Source organism: Delphinapterus leucas, chromosome 2, assembly GCF_059928025.1.
Source record: "Delphinapterus leucas isolate spDelLeu-1000000601 "Yukka" chromosome 2, BTC_Dleu_Yukka2, whole genome shotgun sequence".
NCBI classification, from domain to species: domain Eukaryota; kingdom Metazoa; phylum Chordata; class Mammalia; order Artiodactyla; family Monodontidae; genus Delphinapterus; species Delphinapterus leucas.
In genome coordinates, this window is record NC_143130.1 from 103,417,829 (window position 1) to 103,438,593 (window position 20,765).

The window sequence follows — 20,765 nt, forward strand, 5'->3', positions numbered from 1 at the left end:
TTTAATTACCTGCTTCTCCATACTCTTTTCAATGCTAGATACGGACAGACTTAAATCTTTGCTCATCTGCTTGATAAGCAAGCGTACCTTCTTATTTCTGTTTGCATTTCACTATTTACTAATATAATCTAGCACCTTTTCACGTTCATTGGCTATTCAGGTTTCTTCTTTTGTGAAATGCCTGGTCATGTGCTTTGCCAACTCCTACAGTTATTTGTGGAGTTTTTTTCTTGTTAATTTATAAGAGGGATCCATTTTGGATACGAATCATTTAACTGTTATTTGACCATTGCAAATATCTTTTCTTTTAATCATTGTCAAGTTCATTATCACATTTTTTTTTTTTAAAGAGGGCCATACAAGTTCAGTTCCAAATGGGTAAAGATCTTTATTCTTTTTTTAGGTCAATGCAAGACGGCATACACGGTCTCTGCAATTGAGGGAACAGGCATAAATAGCTTTTGCAGATCTAAGCGAAAACTTCCCTACAAAGGCCTTCAAATTTCTTCTCCAGATCTTGAGAGTAGCCCCCTTTTAGCATCTTGTGAGTTAGATGGAGAGAAACACTTTTTATATTTAGATAGGAGAGCAAAACAAGAGAAATGGACTTTCCTTTTACAAGCCAGTAGCATCAACGCTTCTCACAAGAGCCTCAAATTAATTTGAAAGTGGTTTCTGTAAGTGAAATTTATCATTTAGTGATTATTGCTTAGGCATCTCAGATTTCAAATTTTAAGTTTGCCTACATGGAGTCATTCTACTTCTTCCCTCTTACTAAGAGCAGGTTTCAATTATGTAATTATGGTTAAAGAGGTCTGAAGAGTTTTTACTCTTATGCCTTCATCCTGAGTGGATAATGGTTTGCAATGACTGGTTGAGAGCTGTGGAAACACAAATGTGAGGCAGAACGCTTGATAAATATTTACCAACATACTAGACTATAAACGGCGAGATGAGGGCCTGTCTTTACCATCTGCATGACGGTTATATCCTCAGCACTGGCTCAGCTGATAATCTTACCGAGTGAGCATGTGCTGAATATTCCCAGTCTACAGCTAGTTATTGAATCCCAATTCTGTGTTAGATACTTCTGTATTCTATATACTCGTGTAATCAAAGTGACCAACATTGAAAAAGTGCCCACCCTCATGAAGCTTACATTCTAGTGGCAGGGAGAGATAAGTGACAATGAAGAAAAAAGATGCAGTGAAATGGGGCAGACAGTTGTGGGCTGGTGGGATGGGGGTCGGGATGTTTCTACTGTAGGGAGTGTGGTCTGAGAAGCCTCCTGAGGAGGGATCCTAAAGATGAACAACATTTACTAGATAGAGATGGTGAGAAAAAGATGGGATATATAAAACCACAGGGTCGGAGCTCTTAAACAATTACTTCCGATATAGGAGGTAAGCGCTTGTCTCTTTGTATTTTTATTTGGAGCAGTTCATATGAGTTTTGGAAAAAAACGTGACTAAAGCATTGATTTTAGATTAGAAGAAGTTAACGAATTTGTAAAATATGCTTCCTTTTCTTTGGCAGAATAGTTTACACAGGGAGAGAACAGCTGGCTCCTAGGACTTGGTGGTGCACTTTGGCTGGGCTGTTAATTGCGTAAGTATTTTGTGTATTTCTGACTGTGTATCTCTCCTGCAGCCCACTTGACCAAGATAAGTCTTTTGAGGCCTACTGAATGTTTGCATCTCGCAGGCAACTACAAACTATGGCTCACGGGATGATTTAACAAAAAATTATCGAACACATTTAAAGTGCAGCACTGAGTTCATGGATAGAAACCGCTGTTTGCACAAACAAAACATTCAGATGATGAAGATTCTCTAGATATTGATTTAATGCAGACTTCCTTCTTGTTTGATTTATTTGGAAAAATCGATTTCAAGTTCCTAGCAGTATCTAGTAGAAGTTCAATATTTCTTGCCCCCCCTCCCCCTAATGCCTGCCTAGAGAGAAAAACAAAAACAAAACAAAAAACCACAGTTTGGGGGTTTTGTTTTGTTTTCTTAAGCCAAACACTTAAATCACGAATGTCTCATAAGTGCCTTTGGGTGGCTTTCATTGCCTTGTTTATTTTGCTGTAGTCAGTACAAACACCTTCAGATCTCCTTCTGTAACAAATGATTTTCAAAGTCATCATCTGACCTCGCTGATGGAGCTGGTCTGCAGACCTTGCAGCCGAGTTGCTTTTTGCACGGGCTCTAACTTCCACACACAAAACTTTACAGCCTCTTTGAGGAACCAATTTCCAAGCTAAGAGAACAAATGAAAAGTGTTCGCTCATCTCTCAAAAATATTTCTGCGCTTGGTATGTTCCCACTCTTATCGGGTTCTCAGGAATGAACACAGAATGTGACATGGGTTTTTCACATACGTAAGTTTTTGTCTTCCATTTCTGGGAAGTTATTTCCTCGTCTGAGGTTTTATTTTCTTGATTTATTAAACTTTAACATGCTACGGAAAATCTCTTCTCTCCTAGCGACTGTTCTCTCCCTTTTAAAAATGGCTCAGGAATGGAAAGCTTGATTTTCCATTTTAGATTTTTGAGGGTCCTTTTAGGTTTATTCTGCCCCTCGTTACTCCCTTCTGTACACTCACACCCGAGGCCGCCGGCATCTGGGCTGAAAGAACCCGTGGCGGGCGAGGAGAGGAGGGTGTCATATTGGCGACAGGCTCCTGCTGGCGGCCGGCGAGCCCGCCGGGGTTAACGGGGGCGCAGGGGTCAGCGCCCTCGAAGTTGGGGGCCTCGGGCGGAGCCGCACCAGAGCCGCGGCGACCGCTCAACCAGAGCGCCTTGCAGTCCCGCTCCGTCCACGGGGAAAGGATCGCCTAATTGGTCGCGATCCCACGGAGGTCTTGCTCTTCCCGGGGCAGTCTCCGGGACCGAGAGCGTCGCGGGGCCGACGCAGGCGGAGCGGAGCCGGCGAGAGGAAAAGCCCAAGCCTGGGGCAGAGGAGGAATGAGGGGCCGGGAGCCGGGGGGATTTCCTCCCGCGCTTCCCCCTCCAACGGGAGCGGAAAATGTGATTTGCTGTGCATTCCAGGCGCGGTTCCCTGGGGTGACCTCTCCCAGCCGGCCTGGGCGGGGGGAGCAGACAAAGAGGCGAGGCAGGCGGAGAGGGGACCCCGCGGGGAGGCAGGAGGGGTGCGGGGGGCGGGGGCAGTACCGGGAAAGGGGGCGGATAGCGGGTCCCGCGGCGGCGGCGGCGCCTGGCCAATGGAGAGGCGCGGCCCCGGGCGCCGCGCTCCGCCGCCGGCATTTAAACGGGAGACGGCGCGATGCCCCGCACTCGGTGCGCCCTCCGCGGACCGGGCGACCTAGTGTGCAGCAAGAGCGGTGCTCTCTGTCCCGCTGACCCCGCGCCGAGCCCGGGCGGCTCGTGCCGCGGCCGCACACCGCGCCACGCGTCGAGAGCGCAGGCCCCGAAGGCCCGCAGCACTGACAGGTGAGCGCGGAGGCGCGGGCGTGTGTGTGTGTGTGTGTGTGTGTGTGTAGGGGTCGGCAAACGACTGCCGCGTCCCGCTCCGTGCAGACTTGCCGTAGCCCTTCGTGAGCGCAGGCCGAGGCCCCGCGATCCCTGGGGTGAACCCTGAAGAACCATCGCGGGGTCTTTCGTGCCAAGGTCTTGGCTGCCATGACCTCACATTGCGCGGTCTGCAGGGCAAGACTGGGAAAGAGGATGTCAAGAGCAAGAGCCCCGCATCCCAGTTCCACCTCCCGGAGCTCCGCTAATACGCTCCTGGTGTGTTTGGCAGCCGCGCTTGCCAGTCGCGTCCGCTGGGTGAGGGCGCAGAGTCCGTGAGTCCAGAGCGCAGGAGCAGAGGGATAATGAGCGAGCGGGAGCAGTGAGGCGCTGCGGGGACCTTCAGCTCGACCGCAAACGCCGGGGCAGGTTGCAATGAGAGGGTCCCATTTGTTTGAGGCAGGGCGCTGGGTCTGGGGACTTTCGGGGCGCGCACGTCGGAGGGCCGTGAGTGATCCTGCCGTGAGGTGGTGGATCCTGAGAATCAGCGATGCATTTGCCTCTCCCCAAGATGGAGACTCATGCAACAGCGGAGCTGCGGAGTTCCGCCGTGGCGGAAACCCAAGGGTCAGGTAACTGGACAGCTGAAGTGAGGTGCGCGGTCCCGGACGCCTAGTCCCGCGAGCCCGCGGTGCTCACATAGCAAACACCGCACACACTGCGCGCTCGTTTCCTCTTCTAGGCTTCTCCCTGCCCCATGCGCTTCTCGGCTGAACCGCGGACGTCCGGGCAATGGGCAGTGACAACTTGCCAGGTCCCACTTGTGCGGGTACCCCTTAATTTGTGTTCGAGAGGCCCCTGCCTCACCTCGCCGCGCCTTCCTAGAGACGGACTAGGCGGGACCGGCGGCGGGAGGCTGGTCCCCGGGCTTGGACGCCCAGGTCATCCCTCGTCCTCCCCCGCCACTTTGCTGACCCCTCTGCAGCTCACGGAGCAAGGCAGGCGGCCGGTAGGGTGTCGGGGCCGTCACCTTGCCGGCCGGAGTTACTTGTAGATTTCTGGCTTAGGAAGAACAGACGCGCCACCGCTCTGGCTTGGCATTGTCTTCGGATCCCAGCTCTGCCTTGGGGGCGCCCCAGCCTGGCGTTTCCCCGCGCAGGGCTCTGGTGATGGCCCCCCGGGCGAGGCAGGGGGCAGACAGGAGCCTCTCCAGTGAAGCCCTTCCAGCGCGCCCAGAGCTGGCTCCCTGGTCAAATCTGGGTGCTGCTTTCTCCTCTTTTAGACAGAAATATAGCCTCGAAGTTAGGGGTTAAAAATCTCTTCTTAAATGTTACAAGGGCAGAGAGGCGACCATCGGTAGGTAATTGGATCTCCCGCTGGAAAGAGCAGATCCAAGCGGTGTGCGCGTCTGTTTATGTTCCCCTTCGAGATGGTGCCAGGACACGAGTTGATTAAAACAATCTACTGTGTTAAGTGGGTCACCAGGGATTTAAGCTGTCCCAGGGACCCCAGAGTAGTGGCTTCCTTTTGGCTGTACATACAAGTTAAATAAATAGCGGAGAAGAGGTTAAGATAACCCTGAACCCAGGGTGAGGAGTCTTCTTTCACCCAGGGCTTTCCACTTTCCAGCACCCTCTTTTTCTTTTTCTTTTTCTTTCTTTCTTTCTTTCCTTCTTTTTCTTTCTTTCTTTCTTTCTTTCTTTCTTTCTTTCTTTCTTTCTTTCTTTCTTTCTTTCCTTCTTTCTTTCTTTCTTCCCTTCTCCCTCTCTCTCTCTCTGTCTCTCTCTCTCTCTCTCTGTCTCTCTCTCTCTCTGTCTCTGTCTCTCTCTGTCTCTCTTTCTGGGATGCAGGACTTAAAAGGATGGACTTTTCAAAGCAAGGAGGGAAAGAAGAATATTAAACAAAATTACAGATTCTCATCTCCTCCCGGGCACACTGCAGCCTACAGTGGTAGGCGATTTGATTACCATCACTGGATAAATTGCACACTCCAAATTGTTAGTATTAACTAATTATTTAAGGGCTCTTTAGAACTTAGTTGCTGTGTGTAGGGCTGTGTGTGTGTGTTTAACCCCCAGGTCATTGTAGGAATTAAAGTGTTTTGTAAACTTTGTAATTTCACAGGTTTCCTATTTTCTTAAAAGTTCGTTTTGAGTGAAATGTTTTGGTAACCCATGCACGATCTATGGGAAATCCAAGTTGGCTAACATAGACTTGTGTGAATGGTTACACAGGGGAGAACAGAAACCTATTACATCCTCACCTCTCTGAATGAGAGCTGCCTGCCTTGTCTTCTAAACTGAAGCCCTAATCGTAAGGTTTAAGTGTTAAAAGTGATACAATGCCACGAAATTTTATGCCACAAACCCAGCTCCCAAGAAATGCTTGTCAGCAGCAAAGCTGTGGAGCAGCAAAGCTGTGCAGCATAGAGAGTGTAGGACAGACGGGAAAACCTAAACCTTTTATGTAAAAGGAGTGGGGGAGGTAGGGGAGGTGACTGTAGCATCCAACTGAAAGCACAAATCAGGCCAGTGTTATCAGCCTATGTCTTACATCTGCAAGGAATTGTCTTTAGTTTTAACATATGCTCTTAGAAATGCAAAGTACAACAATAATTCCTGGGACCAGAAAGGTTTTTTTCTTTACATGTGAACAAAATAGAGAATTATTTGAGTCACAATATTGTCCAAATTTCATTGCATTAGAAACAAGTCCATGTGTCCCTTATTGAATACCGTGCTGAATGTCCATAGAATAGTGGTTAAGGACATGTGTTTGGGGGCTAGGGAGGATGGGGCTCAAACCCTGTCTTTCCCATGAGGGGCTGTGCGACCTTGGACAAATTCCTAACTTTTCAGAGTCTGAATTCCCTGATCCGTAAAAGGAAGATGATATTGTCTACCTCATATTTTGTTGTGAAAAATCAATTATAAAATTCAGTCAGAATTGAGCATAATGCCTGGCATAGGGTTTAAAAAATAGAGGTGGCTCTTAGTGGTGGTATTGGGAGAGGCAGTAACATTATGGGGCATCAGCGTGTACCACAAGGTGGTTCTGAAATGAAATCGCAAATCCCACTCACACAGGGACCAACACACATCTTTCACTACAACATAGAACCTATGGCTTGACTGACTCTCAATAGTGCCGCCCAGTGAACATTTAACATTTATTACTTTCTAACTTGTCTCCTGTTGACCACAAGAATTGTATACCATCATTAACTTCACCAAAAAATCTTCGGATGAGCCTTGAGAGCTCCTGAGATACTTAACTACTAGGTGGTCTCCTCCCTGCCCTATATGATGTTGGGCCCAAGCCTGACTTAGCCTGAATGGTCTTCAGAATAGGGAGGTTGCAGTTAGGGTACTTGCAATACATACAGGATGAGACTTTATCCTCTACTAGTTTGCCTTTGGTGCGAATTGTCTGAAAACAAAAAAATCAATGCAGTATATTCTTTTATTTTTTAAAATTTATTTGTTTATTTATTTATGGCTGTGTTGAGTCTTCGTTTCCGTGCGAGGGCTTTCTCTAGTCTCGGCGAGCGGCGGCCGCTCTTCATCGCGGTGTGCGGGCCTCTCACTGTCGTGGCCTCTCCCGTTGCAGAGCACAGGCTCCAGACGCGCAGGCTCAGTAGTTGTGGCTCACGGGCTTAGTTGCTCCGTGGCATGTGGGATCCTCCCAGACCAGGGCTGGAACCCGTGTCCCCTGCATTGGCAGGCAGATTCCCAGCCACTGCGCCACCAGGGAAGCCCAATGCAGTATATTCTTAAGAGCTTCTCTGCTCAATTTCTAAAAGTTGACTGCCTTTTTAAAAATTAAAGATCCAATTTAAAAACAACCTTTGCCCTTCTCAAAGATTTAGTTCTGAGAAATAGGAATAGGGTCTTCTAAAACCTGGCCTGCACTTAGAGCCTGTGCTGTCACTTCCATTATTTTTTTAATACAGGGGAATAATTTGATGGCATGCCTGTTGAATAGCTTTCTAAAATTCAATGCATCAAGAGGAATTGATCAGCCACAGACATCTGGCTTGCTGGTCATTGTCTCCTCACTGTTTATCCCACTCAGCACTCCATTTAACTGAATACAAGCAGGTTGGTTAGCTAACATGAGAAATACGGCAAGAAGAGTGCTGAAAGGAGCTGGCCTAAACTTTCCCAAAGACATCGAGAATATTAGAAACAGGTTACACGTAACACTTTTATTTCTGATTCCCCAGAATTACATGATTGTGTTCTCACAGCCTGGCGAAGATTGGAATAAATCACCATGACCTGCACAGGACGGAGGGTGGCTGATATGGGGTATTTTTGTGCAGATGTTCGCTGTTGATCACTTGGGGCAACCTGAAGGAAAGCATCAGATAGAGGAGACATGCTCTGAGAGTATCTACGTCCTCTGGGACAAATGGATTAGAGGGGAGAACAGTGGTAAAGGAAGAAAAAAGATAGGGGTGGGTGGGTCTTGCTGGTGGGAAACAGTTGCAGAGAAACTCATCATGAAAATGTGATCACATTAGTTGGAGAAGCAGAAATACATTAAGGGGAAGTTGAGGTAGCATTTGAAAAGAATATTGTCTGCAAAGGAGAATAAAGGGAGGTCTTTGTGGGTGTCTGATGCACTCTGGGTCCATGAGATACACCTTTAATTTAATAATGTGAGTGGGTCATTTCACGAATGCAAATTACCAGAAATGTTTTCAGCTCTCGTTTGGATATGGATGATAATTCACAAGACCTAAATCTGGATTAGCCTTTGGATTCATTTTTGATAACGAGGCACTTTGCTAGGTGTTGATGGGAAAAACAATTATCCTCAAGGAACTTACATTTTCTTGGTTTCCTCCATGTCTGTGATATTTACAGAGTGCAAATTATTTGGTGGCAATGCAATTGGGATTTCAAGAACACAACAGCCCTATTTCCTTCAATGAGTAATCAAGATCATTTTGGTGTGGAGGCGGTTGGGTGACTGACCACAGTGACTTGACAGAGCCCTGGTTCTAGAACTGGTTCTAGTTCTCATCCCCCTCCCTCTTACTTGTGTGGGATATGCAGAGTCCTTCAGAGCACTGCTGTTCTCTAAGAAGCTGAGGTCTCTGTTGATTGAGATTCCTAAGGTTTTTTTTGTTTTGTTTTGTTTTGTTTGCGGTACGCGGGCCTCTCACTGCCGTGGCCTCTCCCGTTGCGGAGCACAGGCTCCAGATGCGCAGGCTCAGCGGCCATGGCTCACGGGCCTAGCCGCTCCGCGGCATGTGGGATCTTCCCGGACCGGGGCACGAACCCGTGTCCCCTGCATCGGCAGGCAGACTCCCAACCACTGTGCCACCAGGGAAGCCCCCTAAGGTTGTTTTTTTCCTCTCTCCAAATAACTAGTTATAAGATTTAAGAACTCAAAAGCTGAAGATATTTAAAGAGTAGGCTTTTTGAAAATGAAAAGCTATTTCATAATATTTTTCACACCTAATAAATTTTGAGAAAAATTTACTTTTCTTCTGTCACTCTAAAAAAGAAAAAGTCTGTCACTCTAGACCCCTTTTTCTCATGGGGTTTGCACACTCCCATAGGAACAGGAAGTCAGTCCAAATTAAAATAGAAAACCACAGTTGACTAATTTTGAATTTACTGCTTTATTGTTGGTTTCTTCCAGAGTGAATACAATGGCTTTTTTTTTTAACATCTTTATTGGAGTATAATTGCTTTACAATGGTGTGTTAGTTTCTGCTGTATAACAAAGTGACCACTATACATATACATATATCCCCATATCCCCTCCCTCTTGCGTCTCCCTCCCACCCCCCCTAGGTGGTCACAAAGCACCGAGCTGATCTCCCTGTGCGATGTGGCTGCTTCCCACTAGCTATCTATTTTACATTTGGTAGTGTATATGTCCATGCCACTGTCTCTCTCTCTAAAAAAAAAATGGTTCTGAAGAACCTAGGGACAGGACTGGAAAAAAGATGCAGACGTAGAGAATGGACCTGAGGACACGGGGAGGGGGAAGTGTAAGCTGGGACGAAGTGAGAGAATACAATGGCTTTAATTGGAAATATAAACCCTATAGTGTTCTCCATGGGACCACGTAAAAAGAAGTAGGTATTTGGAGTTTTCTTGGAAAAAGGAAGAGAAGCATTAAGAAGCTCCCTATAGGCTAGACTCTGCTGATCTTCAGCATGTGTGAAGACATTTTAAATGCAAAGAACAGAAACTCTGTCGGTCAGTGTGGTCCATGACAATCATTCACTGAACAAAAGAGCATCTACTCTGCCAGGCATGGAGGAAGAGGTGATGAAAAAGCCCTCATGACTCTCAGACTTGATATTTATTTAATGACAGATGGGAAATGCCAGATAGGGAAAGCTGAGTATAAAGGAGGTCCTTAAGTGGTGTAGAGAAAGAAAATTGCATTTTTTGGGGTATATGTTTGTGGGTATGGCTGGCCCCATGACTTGAATCTCTCCCATGCAGTCAATATACCTTCCCAGTCAAGTCTCAGATTGGCCTCTGTGATGTTGGCTCTGAAATCTTGGGTTGTTCTGGAGGCCATTTTTAGGAGGGATGGGGAAGATGGTGGGTGGTGGCCTAGGGCTGTCTTACGTGTTTCTCTTGGAAATGGGCAGAGACTGAATTTTAGTTTAGATCCTGGCCTGGAATTGAATAAAAACAGAAACTTGTGAAAGCTTCTTGAATTCATAATATATTTGCCCAGGAGACTGGACCGTCGTGGCTCAAGTTGTCCTACTCTCTGGAGAAAATCAGCACTGTTTTATAACTGGGCTTTCCTCATGAGCGATGTTTTAAAGACAAAACAAGGAAATTAATTTGTTGCTGTTGTTGAGGCAAAAAATGCTCTGTTTAAAGAACAAAGATGCTGTAACATAAACTGACAAAAGCCAGGGAGTCAGAGCAGGAGCTAAATGTCACATTATCAGCTCCAAACTTGAACTTGCCCAAAAGTATTAGGTTAATGTCTAAAAGATGGTGCCATTTAAGAATATTTTGAATTTAATATTTAATTATCTTAATTTGACATTATCCTTAGGGTTGCATGGTATTTACTTACAGGGGCTGCCCTTTAGAGAATGCAGATTCCACCCTGCCTTTGTCTTTGAAAGGTAACTGCTCCAGCTACTAATACCAACTTGGATAGCTCCTTGGGGGCCACAGTGAGGTTACAATTAAATTGCATTTAGTGGTTATCATGTGTCACACTGGTGGACAGAAGAGAGCAGGGACATGGGTGCTTCACAGCTGTGTCCTCGGGTTCAGAACTGTGGTGGACATGGAAGACAGGGGAAACCTCTGGATTCAGGTCAGACTTGGTGTGATGGCCTGAGGAGGGAGGCTGGGAATTTGAAACTGTACTCATTGAAGAAAATCCCTCCACATTTTCACAGCTCCCTCTGTGCCCCACGGCTGCAGGTGCTACAGGTGTTGCTGCTCAAAGCTTGTTAGAAAGGCAGACCTACTGAATGATAGGATCTCATTTTAACAATATCCTTCTTAGGATCTCATTTTAACAATATCCCCAGGTGACTGTCTGCACACTCAGGTTTGAGAACCACTGTCGCAGGAGAATCTTAAGACTCTGATGCTTCCCTCTTGCACCCTCTTTTATTTTATTTTATTTTATTATTATTTTTTTGCGGTACGCGGGCCTCTCACTGTTGGGGCCTCTCCCATTGTGGAGCACAGGCTCCAGACGCGCAGGCTCAGCGGCCATGGCTCACGGGACCAGCCGCTCCGCGGCATGTGGGATCCTCCCGGACCGGGCCACGAACCTGTGTCACCTGCATCGGCAGGTGGACTCTCAACCACTACGCCACCAGGGAAGCCCTAACTTTCCGGGTTTTTTGTCAGTTTTCCCTTTGCCTCCACTCCACTGATTCATTTTTTTTTTTTTTTTTTGCCATTGTTCATATGCCATTGTTCCTACTGACCCATATCTAACTCCCGACCCATCCATAATAATTCATTATCATTAACTTATTCAACATGTCTGTGGCACTTACTAATGTAAATATTTGCACATACCTGTTCTCTTGTGTCCATTCTCTACCTTCTAAATTTTATATACACACACACACATATGTGAAGGACGTACTTCATTATTTTAAAAGTACATGGGCTTCCCTGGTGGCGCAGTGGTCGAGGGTCCACCTGCCGATGCAGGGGACACGGGTTCGTGCCCCGGTCTGGGAAGATCCCACATGCCGCGGAGCGGCTGGGCCCGTGAGCCGCAACTACTGAGCCTGCACGTCTGGAGCCTGTGCTCCACAACGGGAGAGGCCACGATAGTGAGAGACGCGCGCACTGCGATGAAGAGTGGCCCCCGCTCGCCGCAACTGGAGAAAGCCCTCGCACAGAAACGAAGACCCAACACAGCCAAAAATAAATAAATTAATTAATTAAAATAAATAAATAAATAAAAATAGAACAATGTGTATCGTGGTATTAAGAATGATATAATGAATATCTGTGCCCAGTTTAAAAATGAGAATGTGATCCAGGAACCTTATGAATTACGTGATCTTTCTGGTAAAGTAATTTGTTCTGTCTGCAATACCACCATATTTAGTTAGTTCTCTAATTGCTTTCAGTTTTACATCAATTTTGATCTGAACAACATATCTGGGGATATGAGGTGTTTGTATCTTTGCTTAAATAAAGTCATTTATTGAAAGGTAAAGTGAAAATTTCTCAAGGTCAGAAAGCAAGCTGTTATCCTAGGACTTCGACTAGAAGCTGAGTCTTGACTTTTCGTCTAGTGCTCTTCCTGTGAAGGATTCTTCCTCCGTCTCGCCTCCACACATCTCCTTCCGATGCCTGATAACACTGAATATCTCATAAGCATCCAACCAAGCGAACTCAGGAGGGGCTCAGGCCAGTCAGGGAGAAATAGTGAGACCCTGTCCTGTCAGATGAGCCCTCTGGCTGGCGAGGCTAATTCATCTATTTACGTAGTAGGAACTTAACCAAATATTGTCAAGTACAAGAATGAATAACTATATATAAAATAAACAACAAGGACCCTAACTATATTCAGTGTCTTGTAATAACCTATAACGGAAAAGAATCTGAAAAAGAATAAATATATATATGTATAACTGTATCACTGTGCTGTACACCTGAAGCTAACACATTATAAATCAACTATACTTCAATTAAAAGAAACAAAGAATGAATACAGTTAAGGGACCATAATACGAAGTCAAACGTAGTTGGTGTCAGAAGCCAGGAAGCAGTTCCCCTGGGAGGACAAGTGACAGAGCTCACATCTTGGCTTATTCACTGGCTGACCCTGGGCAAGCTATTTCATGGCTTAATGGCCCAGAGGGTAACGAGAATAACAGTACCTAATGCACGGAGATACCGTGAGAGGCAATGAAATCGTTTACGTCAAGCGTTTAGCAAGTGCCTGATAAAACATTAGCTGTTTTATGAATGTTTTCATTAATTATCTTTTCCATTTTTCATGTCTCTCCTCTCTGTGTCTCCCCCCTTTAGCATGAGCCGTACGGCCTACACTGTGGGAGCCCTGCTTCTCCTCTTGGGGACCCTGCTGCCGGCTGCTGAAGGGAAAAAGAAGGGGTCCCAAGGGGCCATCCCCCCGCCAGACAAGGCCCAGCACAATGACTCGGAGCAGACTCAGTCTCCCCAGCAGCCTGGCTCCAGGAACCGGGGGCGGGGCCAGGGGCGGGGCACTGCCGTGCCCGGGGAGGAAGTGCTGGAGTCCAGCCAGGAGGCCCTGCATGTGACCGAGCGCAAATACCTGAAGCGAGACTGGTGCAAAACCCAGCCGCTGAAGCAGACCATCCACGAGGAGGGCTGCAACAGCCGCACCATCATCAACCGTTTCTGCTACGGCCAGTGCAACTCCTTCTACATCCCCAGGCACATCCGGAAGGAGGAAGGCTCTTTTCAGTCTTGTTCCTTCTGCAAGCCCAAGAAGTTCACCACCATGATGGTCACGCTCAACTGCCCCGAACTACAGCCACCCACCAAGAAGAAGAGGGTCACTCGTGTCAAGCAGTGTCGTTGCATATCCATCGATTTGGATTAAGCCGGGCCTACCCAGCCTGTCCTTGGGGTGCAAGCCCCCAGGTGGGCCCAGAACCAGACCCTAAATCAACCTGATTCTTACTTGGCTTAAATCTAGAGGCAAGAAGAACACCCGCTGCCTTCTGCCAGGAGCCTGCTAGTGTGTAGTTTGTGTGCATGAGTGTGCATGGGTCCCTGTGGGTGTTTGCACACACCAGAGGAAACACAGTCTCTGCTAGAGGGCACTTCCTATTATGTAAACGTATCTGCTTCCACGCGGGATGGTACAGAAAGCCCACACCACCTGAGGCACATTTGGAGGGGCAGGGTTCTGCCTTGGTCTTCCATGTGCCCTCCTGGGGACCAGAACCTCCCTTCAGAATGAATGTTAATGGAAGAGGCTACTCTGAGGGCAAGAGACCTGTTTTAGTGCTGCCTTGGCCTTAGGATATTTCAACCTGTGCTTGCTTTCCCCCTTCCTCTTCCCTGTCACAGTCCATCCCTTCTTAGGATCTCAGTGACTATTTCCGTCTAATCCCCTACCTGCCAGAGGTTCTAAAGGAACTCACTTGACCACAGATGCAAATGTTTCCTATTTGGGGAAGACCTTTCAGACTCTGGGGGAGGCTGGTAGGGCAGGAAGGTTAGAGGATTGAGAGAAGGGAGAGATTGCAGGTGAGGACCAGTTGGCCCAGCAAAATTCAGGAGGGAGGTGTGCAGAGCCTGGAAAGGCCAACCCCCAAACACGGTGAGACCCATGCTTTAGCAAGTTTTTTCCTGGTATTTAAAGAACCCAAGGAAACAGAGGAGAAATGAAATTGCCCCCCAAAAATCATTAACTTTGTGAGTCACTGTGACTGTGGAAATTAGCTGTAACCCAATACCAAACTTAAAACATAAATATTGACCACTCCTATTTTCAGAACCAAGTGAGTGAGCGAAACCAAAACATCCCCTCCTGCTTTGCCCCTCAGATGGACAAAAGATGTAGTTCGGAAACCCGCCCCGCCACAGGAATAGGAAAAAGACAAAAACCTTATAAGCAGAAGGTCTCATTATCTTTCCTTTAGGCTGGGGTATAATCACCTCTTTCCCAGTTCCTTATTCCTGTGTCATGTTTCTGAGAGCCACAACCCTGTATTGTAGAGATTCTGCCTCTGCCAAATGTACCTGACAGTGAAGGACCACGCTAAGATAAGAGAGTTTAGGCCTGCTCCTTTTTAGAAAGAAGTATATTTGGGGTCTTTTTGTTTTAGCCATCTACAAGAGATTGAGCTGGAGAGCAGAGGAGAGTAAGGAAAGGAAGGAGATTGCCTCTGGCTAAGGAGTAGTCAAAAGTCAGGGAGGACATGTAAGGGATATACCAGCCCTTCTTCCTTTGCCCTTGAAGGGTCTAATGGGAACCCCCAGTTAAGAAATGAGAGTATTTGTGTGCATTAGCTGTCCTACAGCTGGTAGGATTTATGTAACATTGTAACCATTTGGAAACTACTGTTCCCTGATTAAACTTAGGTTATTTGCAATGCGTATTTAGTATTTATCTGATGGCCAAAGCACAGGGTGGGTGAACCTTCCTGCATTTTGGATTTGGACAACTTGCTCTCTTCAAGCCTGAGGTTTTATATGTAACCCCCCCCCACCCCCGATACTATTCTTGCCTTGCATCCTCTCAGTCTCACCAGTCAAGTCATGTGTAACATGGGAAACAAACACCATAGACTGGTGTTTCAGTTGCCCATGAAGGCTCCAGCATTCAAAGAACCAATGCAACTAAAGAGGCTGCTTTTATTTTATTTTTGTTTTGGTCCAGTGCTTTCCCTACTAACAAATAAATAGGAACCATACTTTGAGGCAGAAGTCATCTTGAACACCCGAAATATTGGGTCTAGTTTTAAAACTTTGAAATTCACTACTGATGATTCTACACTAGGCGAATTTGTGCAAACACATAGTCTGTGCATGTCACATACACCGTACGCCCCTGCCCTAAATCCTTGTATCGTCCACGTCCTCCCAACAATAAAACACAGAATGGATTTAATTAAGCATGCAAATGCTAAGCTAGAATTTTGAGGGTGGGGGAGAGGAAAAGAAAGGGGAAGGAGCTGAAAATATAAAACCACACTAGAGAGGAAGAATGACGCTCAGAAGCAGCAGACACCGAATCTCTCTTGTTCTGACTCTGCCACAAGCATGCAGTTTTGTTAAAAAGAGATGACTTCAGTTGGCAGCAGGAATCTTCTTTTAGTAGCTTGTACCACAGTCTTTTTTTACTTTTTTTTTTTTTTTTTTTTGCGGTACGCGGGCCTCTCACTGTTGCGGCCTCTCCCGTTGCGGAGCACAGGCTCCGGACGCGCAGGCTCAGCGGCCATGGCTCACGGGCCCAGCCGCTCCGCGGCACGTGGGATCTTCCCGGACCGGGGCACGAACCCGTGTCCCCTGCATCGGCAGGCGGACTCTCAGCCACTGCGCCACCAGGGAAGCCCTGTACCACAGTCTTGCATGTAAGTTGGATTTGGCTTAAGTAAAGAGAATTTCCTCAAAATGAGCTTCGCTGGGGTAATCAGCAGCATAACTGCCCTAAAAGCACAGCACTCGCCAAAGAGGGAAATGTCTGCTTTTCTTATTGTGTCTACATTAAGACTAGCCCAAGTCCCGCGTGTCTTCCAACATTTATTGAAAGTGCCATATCTGTCACATATTGTATTGGAGTCACCGATGATGTAATGATATGTTTTTTTCATTACTACAGTAGAATTTTTTATGGCAAGATATTTGTGATCTAGATCTTTCCTATTAAAATAATGCCAAACACCAAATATGAATTTTATGATGTACACTTTGTGCTTGGCATTAAAAGAGAAAAACACATCCTGCAAGTCTGTAAGTTGTTTTTTGTTATTGTAGTTCTGCAAAGTTAAAAATGTAAGTGAAAAATCTGGAGGAAAGGATAATTTCCACTGTGTGGAATGTGAATAGTTAATCAAAAAGTTATGGTTATTTAATGTAATTATTAACTCAAATCCTTTGGTCACTGTGATTTCAAGCATGTTTTTTTTCTCCTTTATATGACTTCCTCTGAGTTGAGCAAAAGAAGAGGCTGGCACATTGTATATTGTTGGAGGCTTTTATCAGAGGGAAACAAAATCTTGACACATCTGAACGTGTGTTACAGAGTCAAGACCTGAGCTTTTATTTTTTTAATTGAATGTTCCTTAAAGGTTAACATTTCTGAGGCAATTTAAGAAAGATCTTAAATGTTATTTTGGAAGAATTAAAATGTGTGTATACAAACAAATAGCAGATAATAATGAACAGTTCACAAGTTCCTTTAAGGAGAAAATCTGAAATAAAAAATGTATGTACAGAACATTTATAAATGACCAGTTAATGCTGAAGAGTGAAAGTAGTTCTACTGATTTGTCATTCTCAATATATTTAATATCAACTGCATTATGTATTATGTCTGCTTTAATCATTTAAAACAACAAATTTACGAAGACTATGATTGGGGTCCTCTGCTGTCTATGAGGATGAGAGGGGATTTGATAGTCTCATAAAAGCTAATTGGGTTGAAAGAAACGTTTTATGAATCTGTAACTAGAATTTAATTCCACCCCAAAAATGTTCTATATAACCTTTCCCAAAGAGCAATCAATAAATTGAACCTCTTCTCTGTTTGCGTGTGTGTGTGTGTGTGTGTGTGTGTGTGTGTGTGTGTGTGTAGTGTGTTTCACTGGTAATGTTCACAGGGCAGGGCTGGGGCAGGGATTCACTTGTCATGGGAAGGGAGGTAGAAAACAGATCATGAGATCTCTTGTGATCTGAAAGGAACTTTATTTTCTCCACTCAGACCTTCCAGGTCCCACTTGATTTCAGGAGGACACCTCAGGCCATGGCAATTAGAGGCAGGGGAAATCTGGTGAGCAGTGGAAAGTACCAACCTCTTCCCCAGAGCTAGAAAGAAGAGTTAGAATGCTTCTGAGAAGCCTTCCAGATACTGGAAGAATTGTCATACTGAAAAGATAATAGCTTTATTTTGAGGTGTTCAAGGGAAAAGGGGGAGAAAGATTTGGGGCTCAGTAGAAGAAAGAGCTTTCTAACGACGAGAGTGATGTGGCAATGCAATGAGTAGCCTTTGAGATGGTCAACTCCCTGTCCTTGGAAATATTAAAACGTATGCTAGATATCATTTGATAGGGATTTGCAGCATTGTGAGGTATTGTCCTGGATATGCAATTGAATGAGTGGATTTCTGAGGTCCCTTTCTACTCAGATGTACAATACAGGATTTATACTAGGTATTGGTACTCTGCCAGTGATAACGAAAGTGTCAGCAACTATATATGGAGTGCTTATGCCAGACACTGTCAAGGATTTTATTTTGTTTTCCACTTAATTTTCATAGTGACTCAACACTATGTATACCATTATCATCACTGCTAGGAGGCAGTGAACTCACAAGTCTTAACTTCAGTAGCTGTGTGCTTAAACACTATGGAAAATTGTGAGATTTTCAACTTATCAGTTTGTTCTTTTAAGGATAGAATGCAGCAGTCTAAAAATAGATCCAACTCTTGCTTATTTCATCTAATGATGAAGGCCACCCTGAGTTTGTAGATGGCGTCATCAGGAGCCCCATCTCTGAAGCATTCAAAGCCTCTTTGCCACCTCTCTTTCTGTCGCGGCCTCCTTGGACTTGGAGCGGAAAGAAGGCAGCAAGTACCAAGGAGACAGTGTCCTCAGAAAAGCCACACTCACACCTAGGAGGTAATGGCTGGACAGGGTTTGAAAAGGTAGTGGGATTGGAAACAAATGCATTCTTTCAAAAAAAGTATGTAACAAGACATCAGCAAAAATGTTGGAGCGAGGAGTTTTGAAAATTTTTTCTTCCATAAAAGCAATGAGAAACTGGCAAAAATGTTTAGAACTCTGGAAATTAACCTAAGGCTTGCAGCAGTCTGAGGAACATTTATTGAAGAAAAAAGCTGAATCTCCGTAACAACAGTGAGCACTGTGATATTGTAACTTGCCCTATTCTCATCTCCCTCTCCAGTTCCATAGAAGACTTGAAAACCGACAGCTGGCAACTATAGTGAATACCAGCAGTCTGGCAGCCACTGGAAGAGGTAGAATGAGACTGGAGTTCTTTCAAAGCCGAATACCCAGAGAACTGTAATTATTTGACCTGTCAGGCCCTGAAGGCCCCCCTTGCAAAGGTATCTTTACTTGACCTAATTGGAAACTGCCAAGTGTGAAACGCCCCGTTGAAAGCAGAGGCAACTGATTATTTTTGTAGCTGCATGAGGCAGTAGATAGCAGTTGGGGCAAGCAATACCCTAAGCAAAAAGCGTGAAAGTATGGGGCTTCGCGTGGTGGCGCAGTGGTTGAGAGTCCGCCTGCCGATGCAGGGGACGCGGGTTCGTGCCCCGGTCCGGGAAGATCCCGTATGCCGCGGAGCGGCTGGGCCCGTGAGCCATGGCCGCTGAGCCTGCGCGTCCGGAGCCTGTGCTCTGCAACGAGAGAGGCCGCAACAGCGAGAGGCCCGTGTACCGCAAAAAAAAAAAAAAAAGGGGGAACAGTACTATGAAACTTACAAAAATAAAAAGGAGTATAAGAATACCGTAAACAATTGTATGCCAACAAATTAGAAACTTTGATAAAATGGACAAATTCCTAGTCTTTTAAGCCTTACTCCTCCCTCTTCCCCTCTGTCCCACATCTGAGCAAGCTGAGAAGAAAGCCCAGGTTCTCTTTCATTTACCACTGATGAGATGATTGAACTATACAAGGGCCCCTCTCCCCCAGGTGGGAACCCTCATCCCAGCATCATTCGTTAACCATCCTAAAAACTGCAAGTCAGTTTCCCTTCCCCACTCTCTTAAGCCATTTTCAGACCAGGTTGGGAGGCCTGCCCTGCTCTCCACAGAAAGCCTCATTATGTGAGTAATAAATCTTTTCATATACTTTTGGGGTGTTTGTGGTGTCATCAGTCTGAACCAAACTTTGGGTAAGGGTCTACTCTGTTTATACAGGCGTTCACAACACCTAGAAACACACAAACTCCTGAAACTGACTCAAGAGGAAACAGATATTTGAATAGAGCTATCAGATATTTGAAAGAGATTGAATTCGTATTCAAAAAGCTTTGCACAAAGAAAACCCTAAGACCATATGGCTTCACTGGTGAATTTTACCAAATATTTAAAGAATTAATACCAATTCTTTATAACCTCTTCTAAGAAAATAGAAACACTTTCTACCTCATCCTATAAGACCAGTATTACCATGAAAACCAAAACCAGACAGAACATCATAAAAGAAAACTATAGACAAATATCACTTATAAACATAGATGCAAAAATCCTCAGCAAAATACTGAGTAACTGAATCCAGCAACATACACAAAGGATTATACACCATGCTTAAGTGAGATTTGCCCAGGAATGTTAGGTGAGTTCAATCATAAATCAATGCAATATGACATATTAATAGAATATAGGAAAAAAAACACAATCATATGGAAAAATCACTTGACAAAATCCAACACCCTTTCATGATACAATCACTCAACACACTAGGAATAAAAGGGCATTTCCACAACCTGAAAAAGGGCATGTATGAAAAACCAACAACTAACATTACTTAAAGGTGAAAGAAAGGCTGAAAACTTTCCGCATTAAGATATCTTTACCACTTCTTTTCAATATCGTACTGGAGGCTCTAGCAGGGTAATTAGGCAAGTAAGGGAAAATAAAGTCATCCAGACTAAAAAGGAAGAAGTAAAACTATTTCTATTTTCAGATGACATGATCTTATATGTAGAAATCCTAAGGATTTCACAAAAAATGTATTAGTGCTGTCTTAGTCTATTCAGGCTACTATAACAAAATACCACAGATTAGGTAGCTTATGAACATCAAACGTAACTTCTCACAGTTTGGGAGGCTGGGAACCCAAGATCAGGGTGCTACATTGGTCAGCTGAGGGCTTGCTTTCAGGTCCCAGACTTCTTGTTGTGTCCTCACATGTTGAAAGGGGCTAGGGATATTTCTAGATCCCCTTTTATAAGGCACTAATCTCATTCATGAGGGTCCCACCCTCATGAATTAAGCACCCCCCAAAGGCCCCACCTACTAATTCCATTATCTTTGGTGAGGTTAGGATTTCAATGTACGAATTTGGGGGGACACAAACATTCAGACCATAGCAAAAGCTAATATCAAAGTTGCAGGATACAAGATCAA

The 20,765-nt window shown here is 45.3% G+C and overlaps 1 protein-coding gene across 1 annotated transcript; it reads left to right on the forward strand.

Moving 5' to 3' along the window:
- Positions 1 to 3,026: 3,026 nt before the first annotated feature.
- Positions 3,027 to 17,196, forward strand: GREM1 (gremlin 1, DAN family BMP antagonist). The gene is made up of 2 exons (XM_022587102.3): positions 3,027 to 3,454; positions 12,985 to 17,196. The coding sequence occupies exons 1-2, from the start codon at positions 3,288 to 3,290 to the stop codon at positions 13,538 to 13,540; spliced, it is 723 nt and encodes a 240-aa protein (XP_022442810.2). The 5' UTR covers positions 3,027 to 3,287; the 3' UTR covers positions 13,541 to 17,196.
- The last annotated feature ends 3,569 nt before the right edge of the window (positions 17,197 to 20,765 follow it).